The sequence below is a fragment of the Sceloporus undulatus genome, chromosome 2 (assembly GCF_019175285.1).
Source record: "Sceloporus undulatus isolate JIND9_A2432 ecotype Alabama chromosome 2, SceUnd_v1.1, whole genome shotgun sequence".
NCBI lineage: Eukaryota > Metazoa > Chordata > Lepidosauria > Squamata > Phrynosomatidae > Sceloporus > Sceloporus undulatus.
In genome coordinates, this window is record NC_056523.1 from 148,238,707 (window position 1) to 148,255,291 (window position 16,585).

Sequence of the window (16,585 nt, forward strand, 5' to 3'; positions counted from 1 at the left end):
CGGCTATGGTCTGTCTTCGGCTGACGGGTAGGGAAACCGTCCCCTGATGTGTATCTATTTCGGCTCCCAGGTGTTGGATTTGTTGTTTTGGATGGAGAGAACTCTTTTTGGTGTTGACCAGAAAACTGTGGATCTTCAAGCACTTGAGGACCCTGGACGTGTTGTGAATTGCCTGTTGTTTGGACCTCGCTCTGATCAGTAGATCATCCAGGTAGGGGTAGACGTGGATCCGCTGGGTCCTCCAGTGTGCGAGCAGTGCCACCATCACCTTGGTGAAGACTCTGGGCACCAACGCGAGGCTGAATGGAAGCGCCTTGTATTGAAAGTGGTTGCCATTGTATCTGAAACGCAGAAAACGGCAATGTGAAGGGTGGATAGGAATATGTAAATAGGCATTCTGAAGGTCCAAAGATGAGAGGAAGTCTCCAGGTTGTAAAGCTTCAAGGATGGATTGCAGGGTTTCCATCTGAAACTTTTTCTTCCGAACAAAGCGGTTTAGGCCCCTCAGACTGAGAATTGCTCTCCATGATCCATTCTTCTTGGGGACCAGGAAGAAGGCTGAGTAGCAATCCTGGTGTCTCTGGTTTGTCGGAATAGGTTCGATGGCCTGGATCTCCAGCAGGCATTGAATTGCTTCCAGTAGGAGGCAATGTTTGTCGAGGTCTTTGGATCTGGGGGAAGACTGGAACATGTTGTGTGGTTGGTTTTTGGACGGTATTTGGTATCACCCCAGCGAGGCTTGCTGGCCTTATCCTCTCTGGCTTGAAAGGAGTTAGAGGAAGAAAAGGATCGAGAGAGGCGAAAGGAAGAGTGTCCCTGCCTGAACTGTTTTTTGTCCTCCCTTTTCTTAATTGAAGGCAAGGTCTTCTTTTTGTCCTTGCCCTCAACCAGGACTGGCTCAAGGGACTCGCCAAATAAAATGGTGCCCAGGTAGGGGGTGAAAGCCAGATTCTGTTTTGACTTGGTGTCATCATTCCAGTTTTTTAGCCAGAGCTGTCGTCGGACTGCAACCGCTGCGGCCTGGCCCCTGGCGCAAAACTGTATAGCGTCCAATGTACCATCCGCTGCAAAAGCGTTGGCCTTAGCAATCTTATTTAAGGTCTGCCTATTTTTAGTATCAATGGTTGGGATTGTCTCTAACAGGTCTCTGGTCCACTGAAGAGCGACCCACGTGACCATGGAGACTACAGCCGTGGCCCTGATAGCTATGGATACAGAATCGTGGGCGCGCTTGAGCGCTGCCTCAGCTCTTCTATCCTCTGGGTTCCTCAGGTATCCTCGCCATCTCTGCTGAACACCACTGAGGACACCAGCACCGACACCGGAGCATCCACCAGCACCTTGAGTTTATCAATGGCAGCTTGCTGGAAGTTGTATAACTTCCTGATAGCGCTGTGGTTAGGATGGCTGGCCGCTGGCCTGCTCCATTCATCCCTGATGATCTGCATCAAATTGTAGGGGCAAGGGATCTCTGGTACTGAGGGAGCAATGACAGAGAACAAGTCCTCTCCCACCCTGGGGAGGTCAGAGTCTTCAACGGGGGATTGGGTGGAAGGGAGACTGATGCCTAGAGTTTTTGTAGTCTTTTTTAGAAGTAGAGGGACATCCTCTACCTGAAACGAGCAAGAGGAGGATGGGACATCCCTGTCCTCTTGGCCCTCCTCATCAGATAATTCACTTTCCTCAGATTCAGAGTCTACGGTCTCATAACTCCCCTCGGTATAATCCTCATCTGAGGAGTTAAAAGAGATGGAGCGTTTGCACTTTAATGCGCTCCTGTCGCGCTTGCCACGTTTGGCCGGAGGTTGGTAGGACATGTCGGTGTCCGAGTCTGACACATCTCCTCCCCATCTCTAATAGGGGCTGAGCTTGATGTCCGGTCTTGCGGAAGAGAGGCCTGGTTCTGCGTGTCCAAGCTGCCTCCCTGTGTGGCTGAGGACTCGCTAGTCTTTGCCCGATCCAACCTGGTCTGGCCCCTTGTGGTGGTGGTGGGGCTAGGCCTAAGCCGTTGGGTATCATTGGCGGAAGAGCCCCGCCGGCAGGCGCCCTTGGCTCCACCACCCGTTGAAATGGGGCTGGAGGAGCGGCCCGCATCAGGACCAACAAAATGGCGGCCCCCCATCAGCGACTGCATGGCCAAGATGACCGTCACCAGAAGTCCCCCCAAAGGAACTGTCCCCATCCGGGCCCACGCGCCCAAAATGGCCGCCCCATCAGGACCCACATGGCCAATATGGTCGCCCCCATAAGGGGGTGCCGAAAACATGTTGTTGCTGGGCATGAAGCCCACCAGCGGTCAAGGGTTTCTCCAACCATAGGGTGGAAATTCCCTCCCGCTGGCAAAGGATTGGGGGAAAGGATCTCTCTGCGTTGGAGGTGCAAGTACACCCGCCCATGGGAGGGAATAAGCGTTCTGTGCCGCAAGATGTGGCTCTGGGGCCCACAGGCTTCCGTTGGGTTCTGCGGACTGGTCCCAGTCTGGGCTCCCTCTCCCTGAGGTGCCCACACTAGCGCCGAACCCTCCTTTGCCAGAAAGGCCCAAAACCACTGCACTATCTCTGGGGGGGGGGCGGGCACTTTCGGGGTCCCCCCCCTCGTCGTCTGATGTCTCTGGGGGCAGCTCCCTCCCCCCAGACCCTGAATGGGCCGTCCGGGGGGGTCTTGGACCTGGCTACGCCTGGAAGGGGCAACCCCTCCGCGTGCAGTGGCCTCGCTCCTGCCCTGGATCTTGACTGTGCCTCCGACCGAGCATCCGGCAAAGCCGGGGCTGGTCCAGGCTGGGCAGAAGCGACCTCCCTCTCTGGCTTGGCCTCTTTGGGGCCTGACATCTCCGGGGTGAGGGGGGGGAAGAAAGGAAGAGGAATTGAAGAGAAGAAAAAGAAAAGAAAGGTTTTTTATTTAAAGGGAATACCAGCAGGGAAGGAAAAGAAAGGAAAAAGAGCCAGGAGGTTGGTGAGGCAGTAAAGGCGATCTTGCAGCGAATAATCCTTGCGAAGAGCGAAGGTCTGAGTGTCCTATCAGGAGCACGGCAGGAAGAAAGACTGAGTTCCTGAGGGGGTCGCTCCTCCCACTGGGGAGCAGGGACTCTCTCTTTGTTTGAATTCTACCTGCCTATCAGGAGCTGAGCAGGCGGAGCTAACCACTGTTAGGATGTTCAGGCCCTTCTCTGCTGGGAAATGTATCCTGATTATTCCCTCAAAATATTCAGCAAAGGCAATGAAGACCTTCAAAGAGGTGTTTTCTATGATGATGCCAACAGTAACAATTCTGTATCTTAGACCCAGAGCATCTTCTGTAAATGGTACAAAGCCTCTATCTTTGAGCTGGGTACCAGTAGCTAGAATTAAACTAAAGTGGTGTGGCCACCCTGTGTGTATTTCAGAATGAATATATGTCCTGTATGTATTTAAAATCTTAAAATCTAAATGAAAGCCCCTGCCCCAAATGCCACTAGTGAGTTTGAGGCTTAAATACACATCAATTCAGCATAAACACTTAAGACGAAGGATGAGATGTATGAAAATACAACTAAGAAAGAGCTAAATTTCACTTACCGTTTGGGATCATGATGCCTCCAACCATGGTTCCAAATACAACAGTCAGAGTCAAGGCTTTAAATCGAAGAGGTGGCATGTAACCACCTGCAGCAAATGTCCCATCTTTTTGCTGTTAAAAACAAGTAGCAAACTAATCAACCAATCCACTGTGTTAATAGGCTTCTTACTCAGCTCTGTTTGTCAGGATGTGTCTTAAATGGTCAATCCTCTAGAAACTTGTTTTAGCAGAGCTTCCTACCAATCTGTATGATCCATTATGCATTAGGATTTTGACCTACAGAACCTTAAGCATAGTATCTGTCAGTATCTAACTATAACGGTATGCCTTACCAACCATATGGTATGAAACTGAAGGAAAATTAGATCATCACCAATGACCAACACATTTGCACTACTAAATTACCTATTTCACATCTTTTGTGCTTGTCTTTACTTGCCTGTTGTGGTTCTATGCCTTTTTAAGATCCTAAATGGACCGCAGGCAAGTTTTGCTCAAAAACAGTGAGGTGTAGGTAGTAGTATTTAAATACAAACACTTGACACTGCTGACAAACACAGTAACTAAAGAAAAAGACCCACCAAGCCTTCAGCAAGCCATGACTGTATTTGATTAAAAGCATGCCTTTTCCAAACAGTACCAATGTTCATAATTACATTGTACATGGAAGGACAAAGGTCACATGAAGAGGAACTCAACTCTGTTTTCACCCCCAGATTGATTGATTTTCGTGACAGGAGCAACATGCTGGTCAAGAAAGTGAAAAAGTGAAAAGAAAAAGGGAAAAAGAAAGAAAGTCTGAGAAAGGAGCTAATTATCACTTCCTTCCCCTAGGGCAGGGGTGGAGAGGTCCTTTGAATCTGAATCACGGCCAGTAGACCAGACGCCATACAGTGTTGCTACACCCTATGGCTATTTCCACTTTCTCTGTGAAGAGAGGCACAAAACTCTTCTCCACCTTACTCATTCTCTCCAGTGGGAAAGCAACTGGGCTAAGGAAAATGTCCTGTGCTATCTTCAGTCAGAGAATGGACATAATATAGGATAGCCCCAGGGATGTAACCGGGGGGGGGGGGTCTGTGGGGTCCGGACCCCCCCCCTTCCATTAGAAAAATGAATGGCATGTGCTGCTGCGCCACTGCGCCCAAGCCCCATTATAATGGTGGCACTTAGTCTGGACCCCCCCTCCTCCCTGGTAGCCCTTCTTCATTCCTCCAAGTGGGAGGATAATCAAGGCAGGGAAAAACCCTTATGTTGTCTGTGATCAGGCCTAAGGAGCTTACTGCATTACACCCTTATACGACTGCTACTGCACTTTAACTGCTCTGGCTGCCTCCTGTTGCATTCTGGGATTTGCAGTTTAATGAGGGGCATTTAGAATTCTCAGCCAGAGAGCTCTTAGGGCCTGAACTACAAACCCCAGAATGCAAAAGAAAGCAGACAGAGCCATAAAAGTGGAATAGCAACACTGTAAGAGTGTACTGTGGTAATCTTTTAAGATGGAGATACCCTTTCCTCCAGTTTTCTCAATGCAAAGACTGTACAGTTTCTTGGGGGGGGGGTGCTCTCTGGGCTGTCCATCATCTTAATGCCAACCACCAATAAACTAATTAGACCCATTAAACCAAAGATTCTTTTCCCTTGTCTTAGGGATTGGCCATTTATTGTAATAGCTGCTCTTCCTATTTAATTGTTCCACCATGAAGAGACTAGATGTTTCAGGCCAAGTATTACCTCATAATAGTCAAACAGTCTGAAATGGAGGCATACCAACCTGTAGCTTCTGTTTCAATAAGAACACTTATGCATAGGTTGGTTTAACTGACAATTATCAACACTCTCCTATGACTACCCCCAATGTATTTCATGCTCTTTCATCTTCAGAGCTCCCCAGAAGCTGACAGAAAGTTCATTGGCCTTTTCACATAGCAAAGGTGGTTCCTCCTCTGGGTTATTACCTAATAATTTCTAGTGACCAAGAGGGATATCATGAAGCATCAGCCTAAAACACCACCAAGTGTCACAACTACCACTACAACTCTAACCGGAGGGTTCTGATCATTCATTTTGCATGAGAAATAAAAGTGTGTGGGGTGGGGAACAGCAATAGAGAATGTAAAGTGCAGTTTAAAAATAACTGAATCAAACTCCAGGACTTTACCTGCTGCTCGAAGAGAAGGGTATTCAGTGCCTGCCGGCAAGGTAGAATCATCATAGGAAACCCAACTGCTACAGACATCATGAACCCGACGCGTATCATCTCAGTCACCAAATTAGAAGGGAAGTTCATGAGCACGTTCCCCTCAATGGCTTCTGTGTAGCTCACATAGCCAAAGAACCCCACCTGTTCAAGCAGGAAATGGGAGTTATTTTCAGCGTTTACATGTGAGCAAATGTTACAGGTATCCCTTGAGTCCACCTTCAAGACCATAGGGAAACTATCTTTTACTCAACTCATCATCTTTAATTAATGACATGCCCCTTGTTTCCCCCCTACCCTCCATTTTCTAAACTGATTAGTCTTAATCCTTTAAACTGTACCTAAGTAAACCATCTGGAATCTGACATCATTTTTGATGGACTTCCCTATACACTTCCAAATTCCAGATGATCTTTCTTGGATACCTAGAGGTGAATGCTATATTTAAATAGCAGATGTATAATGGATTTATGACTGAGTAAAACAAACCTTCACTGTGATACAAAGAAAAGGGAGGACATTCCCACCACTTATCTAGGACCACTTATCTAGGATGCTTTCCCCCAAAGTAAAAATATTGCAACAGTTTCAAATTTGTCTGGAGACAGATGGGTAGATAGGCTAGTCTGTTGCAGAAAAAAATAACAGAGAGCTTTGAGGCACCTTCAATACTACTGTAATACATTTTATTTTGCATAAACTTTTTCATGGATTATAGAACCACTTCATCAGATCCAAGTGCAACTTCTTCAGGATCTTAAACATGGACTCTTTGAAACCATGGCCACATTTTTATCAACAAGGATAACCCAAGGGTTGTAAGGCCATAAAGTTGTCTTCCATGATACTGATGAGTATTGATAGCCCAAATAGCACTGAGGAAAGGGGTTGCTATAGCTCAGAGACATTTTGACTCCCTGACATTTTAGGAACTAATTTAGTGCTTTTACATCATTGCAGTCTTATCTTGTTGCTGTGTTTAACATGAACTGAGATCCTCCACTGTGTAAATCTACATCCATGTAGTTAAGTGATGGTTGTGCTGTGCCAGCCTTCTGCTAAATATCAACACTGTGCAACCAACTGCATTATCTGTGAATCTACTTGCTTTTTCCACAATCCCAGTGAATCTAGTAGTATGCTGAATGTACAGATGAATATTATGTAACATCCAAGAATGGCCAGCTTCATCTGCAATAGTTACACCTACACAATTTTGTACTGAATACAGTCATTATGCATGGCCAAAAAAGCATAACCAGATGTGTTACAGGAACTTATATAAAACATCAACAGAATGCCACTCATGGTTTTATGTTGCAATGTTTTACTCTCACTTTATGGTTTTTCTTGATTTTATATGCTGCTATGTTTGCTCATTGTTTTATTATATTATTGTTGCACTTTATCTTTTTAATAGAGTATATACTGACCAAAAAATTCTGGTTAGTAAGCGGTTTAAGTGTGCAATAAATAAATAAATGCTAACTTCTTCACACTGTCTAGATTAGAAGTGGAGTGTCTGTAGCCTTCCAGGTATTGCTGGATTGTAATTCCCATTTGTCTAAGGCCTGGAACAGTTGGGCTCGAACGAGCAGCCTGAGTACACTGTGAGCCATAAACTCAGGGACCGACCAGTGCCACCAGGAGTCAGATTATCCTGGCTCCTTTTTGCTCCAAGGTCTTAAGGACTGGAGCGTGGCTTGTGGTCATTTTGGAGGCATGTATCATTTAATCAGCACCCCTCTAAAGTGGCCAGAAGCTACTTCATTTCACGCATCTGTTTCACCCTCTAGCAAACCAATAGTGAATAGCAAAAGGAAAATACCAGACTGCAGGAAAGAAAGAAAAATTACAAACAAGAATATATCAAGTAATAAGATAGGAATTGTATTAATATCCAGAAACACTCAAGTGAACACACAACAGTCATATGCATATCAATAACGACAGTACTTCTTTTCCAACATCCATCATTATTTGGATGTATGATAGGAAGCAAATTACCAGTACTACCCTAGCTTATTGGGGGAAATACACTATTTCAAGGAAATACTAGACCTTACTCTTTTGGTATTGCTCCAATTTAATTTAGTAACTATTTAAGAAATTGCTGTGAAGAAGATCATTCGTTAATATTCTGAAGAAGATTGTATTTTGAAACAGGTTTTTAGACTGGCCTCCTGTCAACTTGTCAAACCACACAAGTCTTTAATTTATGTTATTGTCATGCAATTGATTGCTAAGCTTCTATTCAGCTGTATACACCCTTAACATAAGTGAGCTTCAGTCAAACTATGTATGTTTAGAATCATAGAGTTGGGAGACCTTGAGGGCTATCCAGTCAAACCCTCTGCCACGCAGGAACTCACAATCAAAGAACCGCTGACAGATGGCCATCCAACCCCTTGTTTAAAAACCTCCAAAGGAGACTCCACCACTCTCTGAGGGAGTGTCTTCCATTGTCAAACAGCTGTCACAAGAAGTTCCTCCTAAGGTTGAGGTGGAATCTCTTTTCCTGTAGCTTGCGTCCATTATTCAGTGTTCTAATCCCTGAAGCAGCAGAAAACAAGCTTGCTCCATCCTCAATGTGGCATCCCTTCAAATACTTAAAACAGGGCTATCATATCATTCCTTTACTGGCTCTTCTCCAGGCTAAACATACCCTCTCCCTAAATTTCTCCTCAAAAGGCATGATTTCCAGACCCTTCTAGAATTGCATTGGCCTTTTTAGCTGCTGCATCACACTGTTGGCTCATGTCCAACTTGTGGTTTACTTTGACTCCTAGAACGCTTTCACACGTAGTCTTGCTAAGCCAGGTGTCCCCCATCCTATATCTATGCATCTCATTTTTTCTCCCCAAGTGTAATACCTTACATTTCTCCCTGCCGAAGTCCATTTTGTTAGTTTTGACCCAGCTCTCTAATATATTAAGGTCATTTTGAATTTTGATCCTCTCCTCTGGGGTATTAGCTACTCCCCCAAATTTGGTTCATCTGCACATTTGATAAGAATGCCATCTATTCTTTCATCCAAATTGTTGATAAAAATATTGAATAGCTCTGGGCCAACCCTGTAGCACCCCACTGGTCACTTCTCTCCAAGATAAAGGGGAGCCATTGCGGAGCACCCTTTGCATTTGGCCAGTCAACCAATTACAAATCCACCTAACAGTTGCACTGTGTAGCCCACATTTCACTAACTTGTTTGCAAGAATATCATGGGGGACCTTATCTAAGGCCTTACTGAAAACAAGATATGTTACATCTACAGCATTCCCTTCATCTACCAAGCTGGTAATTTTATCAAAAAAAGAGATCAGATTTGTCTGGCATGACTTGTTTTTGAGAAACTCACGTTGATTTTTATGATTATGGCATTTCCTTCTAAATGGTCACCGTCTCTCTTTAATGAACTGCTCCAGAAACTTTCCTGGTATTGATGTCAGACTAACTGGACGATAACTATTGGGATTTTCCCCCTTTTTGAAGATGAAGACTGTTAAAGTATATTTCTATTTGTATTTAAAATGTTCAGATGTGACAATGGTTAACTAAAGTTTAAAATGGTTCCTGCTGAAGGCCAGAAAGCCTAGGCCTGGAAGAAACAAGTGCTCAAGGACATTGGCTGAGACAAAATATAAACAAGATATGATATTATTATGCTCTTGTGTTGCATGGTGACTTCATGGGAAAGAGGTGTGTCCACTTGGTGGGAAAGTTGATCTTTTGAGAGAAGACAGACTGATGTTATATTCAAGTTTTTTTTTCTAGCATGGACTCTGAAAGAGAATAGATGTATAGTAGCCTGCTGTGAGTGTGTAAATAGCAACAAAGTCAATAAACCCTCATATGAGTGAAAATCTGTGTTGAAGTTACTTTGTTCCTGAGTTCCAGAGAAGACTGCATCTGTTCCAGTTGGTACCAGTTCAAACCACTGGCAGCACGAGACATCACCCATAGCAAAGAGTTTTTCTAACAGAGACAGCATTTCCCTCCTCCAGTCTGCTGGGACGACTCCTGTTCTCCAGGAGTTCTCAGATATTATTGCCAATCACTCTGAGATTACATTTGCCAGTTCTTTTAATACCTTTGAATGTAGTCCATCTGGTCCTGGAAATTTAAATTCATTTATATTAACAAGGTATTCATGTACTACCTCTTTATCTATTCTGTGCTGCATTTCCCCTATTGTGACCTCTGCTCCATATTCCTCATTTTGAGCACTATTTTCCTTTTCTGAGAAGACTGAAGCAAAAAAGGTGTTGAGTAATTCTGCCTTTTCTCTGTCTTCCATTAGAATTTTGCCATCGTCTCTACGCTACGGTCATACCCAAAAAAGCCCTTTTTATTGTTCTTAACCTCTCTAGCTAGCCCGAGCTCATTCTGCACTTTAGCTTTTCTGACTTTACCCCTACATGTGCTAGCTATTTGTTTGAATTCCTCTTTGGTGATTTCCCCTTTTTTCTATTTCTTATACATGTCTCGCTTAAAACTTAACTCAGTTAAAAGTTCTTTAGTCATCCATCCTGGTTTCTTGAGACACCTCACATTTTTCCTCATAGGAACAGTTTGAAATAGTGCCTTCAGTATTTCCCTTTTAAGAAACTCCCATCTATCATGAACTCCCTTCTCTTTTAGTAGACCTGACCATGGGATCACCCCCAGTATTCCCCTAAGTTTACTGAAATCAGCTTTCCTAAAGTCTAGAATGCGTGTCTGACTATGTCTGGCTTCTCCTTTCCACTGTACAGTTGGCCCTCCACGGATTTTTTACACATGGATTCAAGCATCCACAACTTGAAAATATTATTCTATCTATCTATCTATCTATCTATCTATATTGCAATAAGCAAAGCTTGATTTTGCAATTTTATATGAGGGACACCATTTCAGTGCTCCAATGTATTTAATGGGACTTGAGCATCCATGGATTTTGGTATCCATGGCAGGTCCTGGAACCAGTGGATGCCAAGGGCCCACTGTATAACAAACTCCCAAGAGAAAACGATCACTCCCACTTAAGGATCCCACCACTTGCACCCCATTTACCAGGTCATCCCTGTTGGTGAGGATCAGATCTAAAATAGGTGATCCCCTTGTTCTTTTCCAGGCAAGTGAGAAATTTGCTAGACCTTAGGTTTTGGCTGAGTTTGACTTCCAGTAAATATCAGCATAGTTGAAGTCACCCCTAACTACCACATCTCTCCTTTCAGAGTGTGTGGTCATCTGTTCTAGAAAGGCATCATCTAATTTCTCAGTCTGACTTGGGGGTCTGTAGTAGACTCCCACAATAACATCTGTGTTGTTTCCCTCCCCTTTAATTTTTATCCAGATGCTCTCCACCTGGCTTCCAGGATTTAAGTCCTGGATCTATTCACAGATGTAAACATCCCTGAAATGTATTGCTATAGCTCCTCCTTTCCTGTTTGGCCTATTTCTCTTAAAATGGTTGTCCCTCTATTACTACATTCCAATCATGAGACTCCACCAGGTTTCAGTGAGGCCTATTAAATCGTATTTGCTTTGTTGTGTGTGGAATTCAAGTTCTTGTTTATTTCCCAAGCTCTGTGCATCAGTATAGAGACATCTAAGACCATGGGTTCTCCCCCTTAGCTGCCTGTGTAGTTTTTCCCCTACCACTGTTGGGTCCTTGCACTATTTGCCTTGTTCCCTCTATAACAGTTTGACTATTTACATCAGCCCTGGATGGACTCCTGCCTTCCAAAATACTGTCTCCTTCTCCAACATATGTATTATTCTTATGCATTTGATAGTTGAGTTTCATTTTGTTATATACACCTTCAACAAATGTTATTGATATGCATGTGACTGTTGTGTGTTCATTTGTGTACTTCTAGATATTAATACAGGCCCTATCCTATTTCTTGATTTATTCAGATTCATAATTTTTATTCTTTCCTGCAGTCTGGTGTTTTGTGGCACTCTTGTGTATTTATCTATCACACTGCAGACCCCCTTACCCCCCCCCAATTTTTGTAAGAATTATAGAAACCATAGTCCAGTGACACATGGCTGGCCATAAATTGTCCACATCTGGCCTAGATGCTAACACACTGTTTGCTTGGTTTCAGAAAGGCAATTGAGAAAAGCTTCATTATTACTTTTCCCTTATTCCACTTCTCCTTTCAAAGGTATGTGCCAATGGTAAATCTGAGAGCAGAAAGGGGGAAATGAATGAAGATAAATACTGCAATGCTCATCCTGGTCTCTGGATTTAGATAAGTTCAGTAAACAATTTTTTCTTGTTTACTCAACCAGGATTTTTATTTTTATATATTTTATGCAGAAATTCCTAACAGTTGTGGGTAAGGCTGCAACTCTAGCTAGCTAACTGTTCAGATACACCGCAGAGAAATTAACACACACACTTCAGCTCTAACCCTGTTGAGTGTGATTTCCTGGTTGAGAATCCTGTGCTCTGTAACCGTCCCCAGAGAGTATCGACGACATGTGGCAAAATGAAAGTCACTGCTTCATATACAGTTGTTTCTATATTTGTTCAAAACACACCCAGATGAGTAGAATTTTATTTTGAGAAGGGTGGGCGATTAGCACGATTTTTTTAAAAAAAGGTTCTCACCATAACATAAAAGGCAGTGACCACATTTAGTGATGAGGCAAATATGGAGCTCATGATTTTAACAGATGGCTCATCCAGACTATCATAGGTTGGCAGGACCTGGCTGCAGAAAAGAAGGAAAATGTTAAAGCTCGTCAGAACTCTTTCTCAAGATGAGAAATACTAGTGCCCTCTTGCCAATAGAGTCTAATTGCAGACACCTTCCTCACATTGGGTTCAGGCACTTGTCACTCTACAGCAATTTATGTCAGTAATGCCAAGAAATTTCAGAGTACTTGTAAGGATAAGTGTTGGACAAATATGCCTACTTGCCTCCTTTCTCCCATCACCACGTGTGCAATGTAAACATTTCACATCTTTAAAAAGTATGTTGTAACATGAATGACCGCTTGTTTGCCTCAAACACCAGTGGCAGAACTCCAGACAACGCATTGGAGATTATTGTTCTTGGAGCATCCTGAGTTGATAATTAAAGCAATACGGTGTTTACAAAATAACAAGCAAGAAGAGAGCTAAAGCATCATATTGTCAAAGAGAAAAGTTAAACAACCAAGACTAAACATTGCGTCTGTCACATTTTTAGTACTGATGCTTGAGCCCAAGCTTGCAGAAAACTGGGAGGGCCAATTACACTGGGTTTAGGTGCTTATGCACTTGGAAAGTTATTTCCTAACATCAGCTTACTATACCAGCCAGAAGCAGCAAGGAACTAACTTGACAACATGCTCTTAAAGACACAGATCCACCTTGCAGTGAAAGGGAAGGAAAGGCAGGAGGCACCTCTTGGAGTGAGTAGGCAAAAACTTGAAGACAATGAGAAAAACAGAAGACTAATGAATGGTGTGGGATGGGATATATAATGGCCTAATAAATAGTGCCAAGTGATTTTAAGCTTCCTGGAGTCAGCGTGGCATGGTGATTTGACTTGGACTATGATTCTGCAGAGCAGGGTTCAATTCCTGGCTTGGCCATGAAACCCACTGGGTGACTTTGGGCAAGTCACATGCTTTCAGCCTCAGGGAAGGGCAATGGCAAATCTCCTCTTAGGGTTGCCATGTCAGAAACACCTTGAAGGCACACAACAACAAACTATGCTGTTTAACAGATGCAGTGCAAAGCTGCACCTGTTAACACAACATTAAGTTTCCTTCAAGCACAACATTAAGTTTCCTTCCCCAATCACTGAAGATATAATACTGATGTTTAGAATTATTATATACAATGTATCTAATTGTTGTTATATATGGCCACTCTAAATTTATGCATATGCACAGTAAGAATAACTCAGGAAGAAACACAGATAAGGTGTGGTAACTGATGGTATGAATTTACCATCTAGGGAAGTGCTCCTGAGACTGAATAGGAAACCTACAATAAGCATCTTCGGTCTCTCTATTCTCAATAGACTGAAGGACAAAGTGCACATGGTGTAGGAGATCCATGAACCTGAACATCTACATGATTATTTAATGCTCACTAGCAGCCACAGACCCCTAATTCAGGCCAGAAACTATAGCCAAGGAAAACTATAGGATTAACCCTTTGCTCTTGTACCATTTTTCTGATTTAAAAGTCCCCCTCTGTGCTGCCATGAGAATGACAGAGCATGGAACTGATGTATTACAAATAGTGATCTTACCAATAACATGCTACTTTTTAGCAGAATGAGGGCATGATGTCTTTTGTCAAATAACATAGTGATTGGCAATTCCTATCTCCAGTGTAACAAGTACCATTTACTTGTTATTTCTGAAACACTGGAATCAGTATTCAGGGGCCAGGGGTTGACCCTATTTCTACTTCTATTTCTGAAGTGTATTTTTTAAAAAATAATGATGATGTTGCAATTAAAAAATAGAGTATTAATAAAAAGTTACTAATATGCCACTCTTCAAATAAAGAACAACATCTGAGGTGTTACTTAGCGGAAGGTTACAAGTAATATGTAACACAATACCTTTAAAAATCCATGTTTAGTTAAGTGGGACAAAGAGATCTGAGAAGATTTTTATTTAGGGAAACAGCACAAGCCGAAAAGAGCAACCACTTCATTCCCCAGTGCACAGTTTTTACCTGATTCTCTCCTGTCTCCACCCCCCCTCCCCACTGCTGTTGTTCTTGTGGTGGTGGTTGTGTGACTTCAAGTCATTCCTGACTAACAGTGACCCTTAGGCAAAGCTATCACAGTTTTTCTTAGCAAGATTTTTCAGAAGGGGATGTTGTTGCCTTCCTCTGAGGGCTGAGAAAATGTGACTTGCCCAAAGTCACCCTGAGGGTTTCTATGGCCAAGCAGGGATTCAAACCCTGTTCTCCAGAGCCAAAGTCCAAGGCTCAAAACCACTGGCTCTCTAAACACTTAAAAAACATCAGTATCCTAATCCCATTAAATTTAGTCCTGAGGCACAACAAGTAGTAGGAAAGTATTCCATAAAGTATAGATGATGCGGCCAAGAGTATAATCTGGAACTTCCATATTCAGAGGCAGCAATTCCTTTTGATGACCCAGTATTGGGGAACAAAAAGCAAGACTGCTATTGCCACCATGCCCAGCCTGCATGCCTTCCAGAATCATCTGTCTGCTTACTCTTAGGAGACAAGATGCTGAACGAAAAGTTCTCAGCCTCATCTGGCAAAACATATCTTATGTCCTTAAGAAAGCAGTTCAGGAGTCAGCAGTTAACAGAAGTCACTTATTACCTCTACTTCACATAAACAAGCCCCAAGACATTTGTACTTTCCAGCCACCACTGCTTAGAAAAGTGGGGGGAGGGGATTCCAAGTCTGCAAAGCATGCAAACCAAACTTCCATGCCAGTTAAGATTCCAACAACCAGCATAATAAATGTGCATGTGTGTGCACATGCACATGTGCACACACCCCCCCCCCCCAGCAGTATACCTTAACATGGACAGCTTTTATTCACAAGCTAAAATGTCTGTGCTTAAGGCCAGACTGAGATAGAAACACTGGGAGCACAGAAGCCTTTGTCTGACAAACACTTTGTATGCTATAAGGTGAGGATTCCTCACATCACTTGCAATCACATAAACGCTACTCCTCAGGGTAGACTGAAGAAAGATATTTGGACCAAATGCCCTTTACATTTATCTCTCGATTCCCAGGATGAGTGCAAGGAGAGAAAGAGCACAAACAAGCAGTTTCTGAGCTTGATATGGAGACACAGCAGCTTCTTGATGAAGAGCAAGCTATTTTTTTTCTTAACAGATTTTCATCTCCACCATAAAACCTATACTTTGTGTGCAAGAAATAGAAAGGGTGCGTTTGTTCTGTTATTTGTAGATTTGTTATGAGCGGCAGGCAATACTGCATGGAGAGAGGACCCTATCCAGTAAAATAATGGAATGGAAGCAGTTAGGAATCTTAGCCTTATTTCATCTGACACAGAATGGCGAACACCACCAAATAACTCTATAGTAAATGGCAATATGTTTGGGGGCAGGGGGCTGTCCAGCCCTTAGGCCCTAAAAATACCCCTGGGCAGCCAGCCTCCTCCTCACTTTTTGGTCAAAAATTTTTTTCAATCAAAAAATAGTACCATCTTAGTCACCTCAAACAGTCAGGGGAGCCTAACTGAAAGGTGACTAGGAGTGATGGAACATCACATCCAGTTGACCAAAATGGAGGCCAGGATGAAGTGGTACCAAAGGAATTTGAAAACTGAATGGGGCAAAGCCCCCACCCAGTCCCAGAACATACCCAGGCCAATGTAGGGGGGAGTTAAAGTGGTCAACATCAAGGTGGATATTTGTGCTATACAGGGATCCTTGAGGAATGTGATTTTAGCAAATTCCAATAAAAACTAGCCTAATGTGTATTTCCCAAACTACCTGCTGATCAGAGCTTAATTGTACACCATATTTTACTCTTTCCAAATCTTTGTAGATAATTCTTTACCTTTTTTTTAAAGGGGATATAAAGAGGCATTTTAAATGCTTACTTTGAGAGAGAGAGTGAAGAGAATCATGTAGACCTCCAGATATAAAGGAACTGCAATTCAAAGCATTCCTCACCATTGGCTATCCTGGCTGGGACTCGCAGTTCAACATCTGGTTGGCTATATAGTTACAATCCCTGCTTTAGAGCATGCCTTTTAACGCAAATATCTGTGCAGATTCTCCTTTCTTTCATCTACTAATTAATGTGAGAGTGAGATGAAAAGGATTTACTGTACAAGTGAAGACATATGAAAATGACACGGACTTGAA

General features: G+C 43.2%; 1 protein-coding gene across 3 annotated transcripts in view; it reads right to left on the minus strand.

The window, feature by feature from the left end:
- The window catches only part of SLC38A10 (solute carrier family 38 member 10), a 121,925-nt gene that overhangs the window by 63,235 nt on the left and 42,105 nt on the right, over positions 1–16,585 (minus strand). For all 3 annotated transcript variants that reach the window (XM_042454920.1, XM_042454918.1, XM_042454921.1), the window contains 3 exons: positions 12,360–12,462; positions 5,717–5,899; positions 3,555–3,666 (listed from right to left, as the gene is read on the minus strand). In XM_042454920.1, coding sequence (XP_042310854.1) covers positions 3,555–3,666; positions 5,717–5,899; positions 12,360–12,462 — 398 coding nt within the window. The remainder of the gene's footprint in view (positions 1–3,554; positions 3,667–5,716; positions 5,900–12,359; positions 12,463–16,585) is intronic.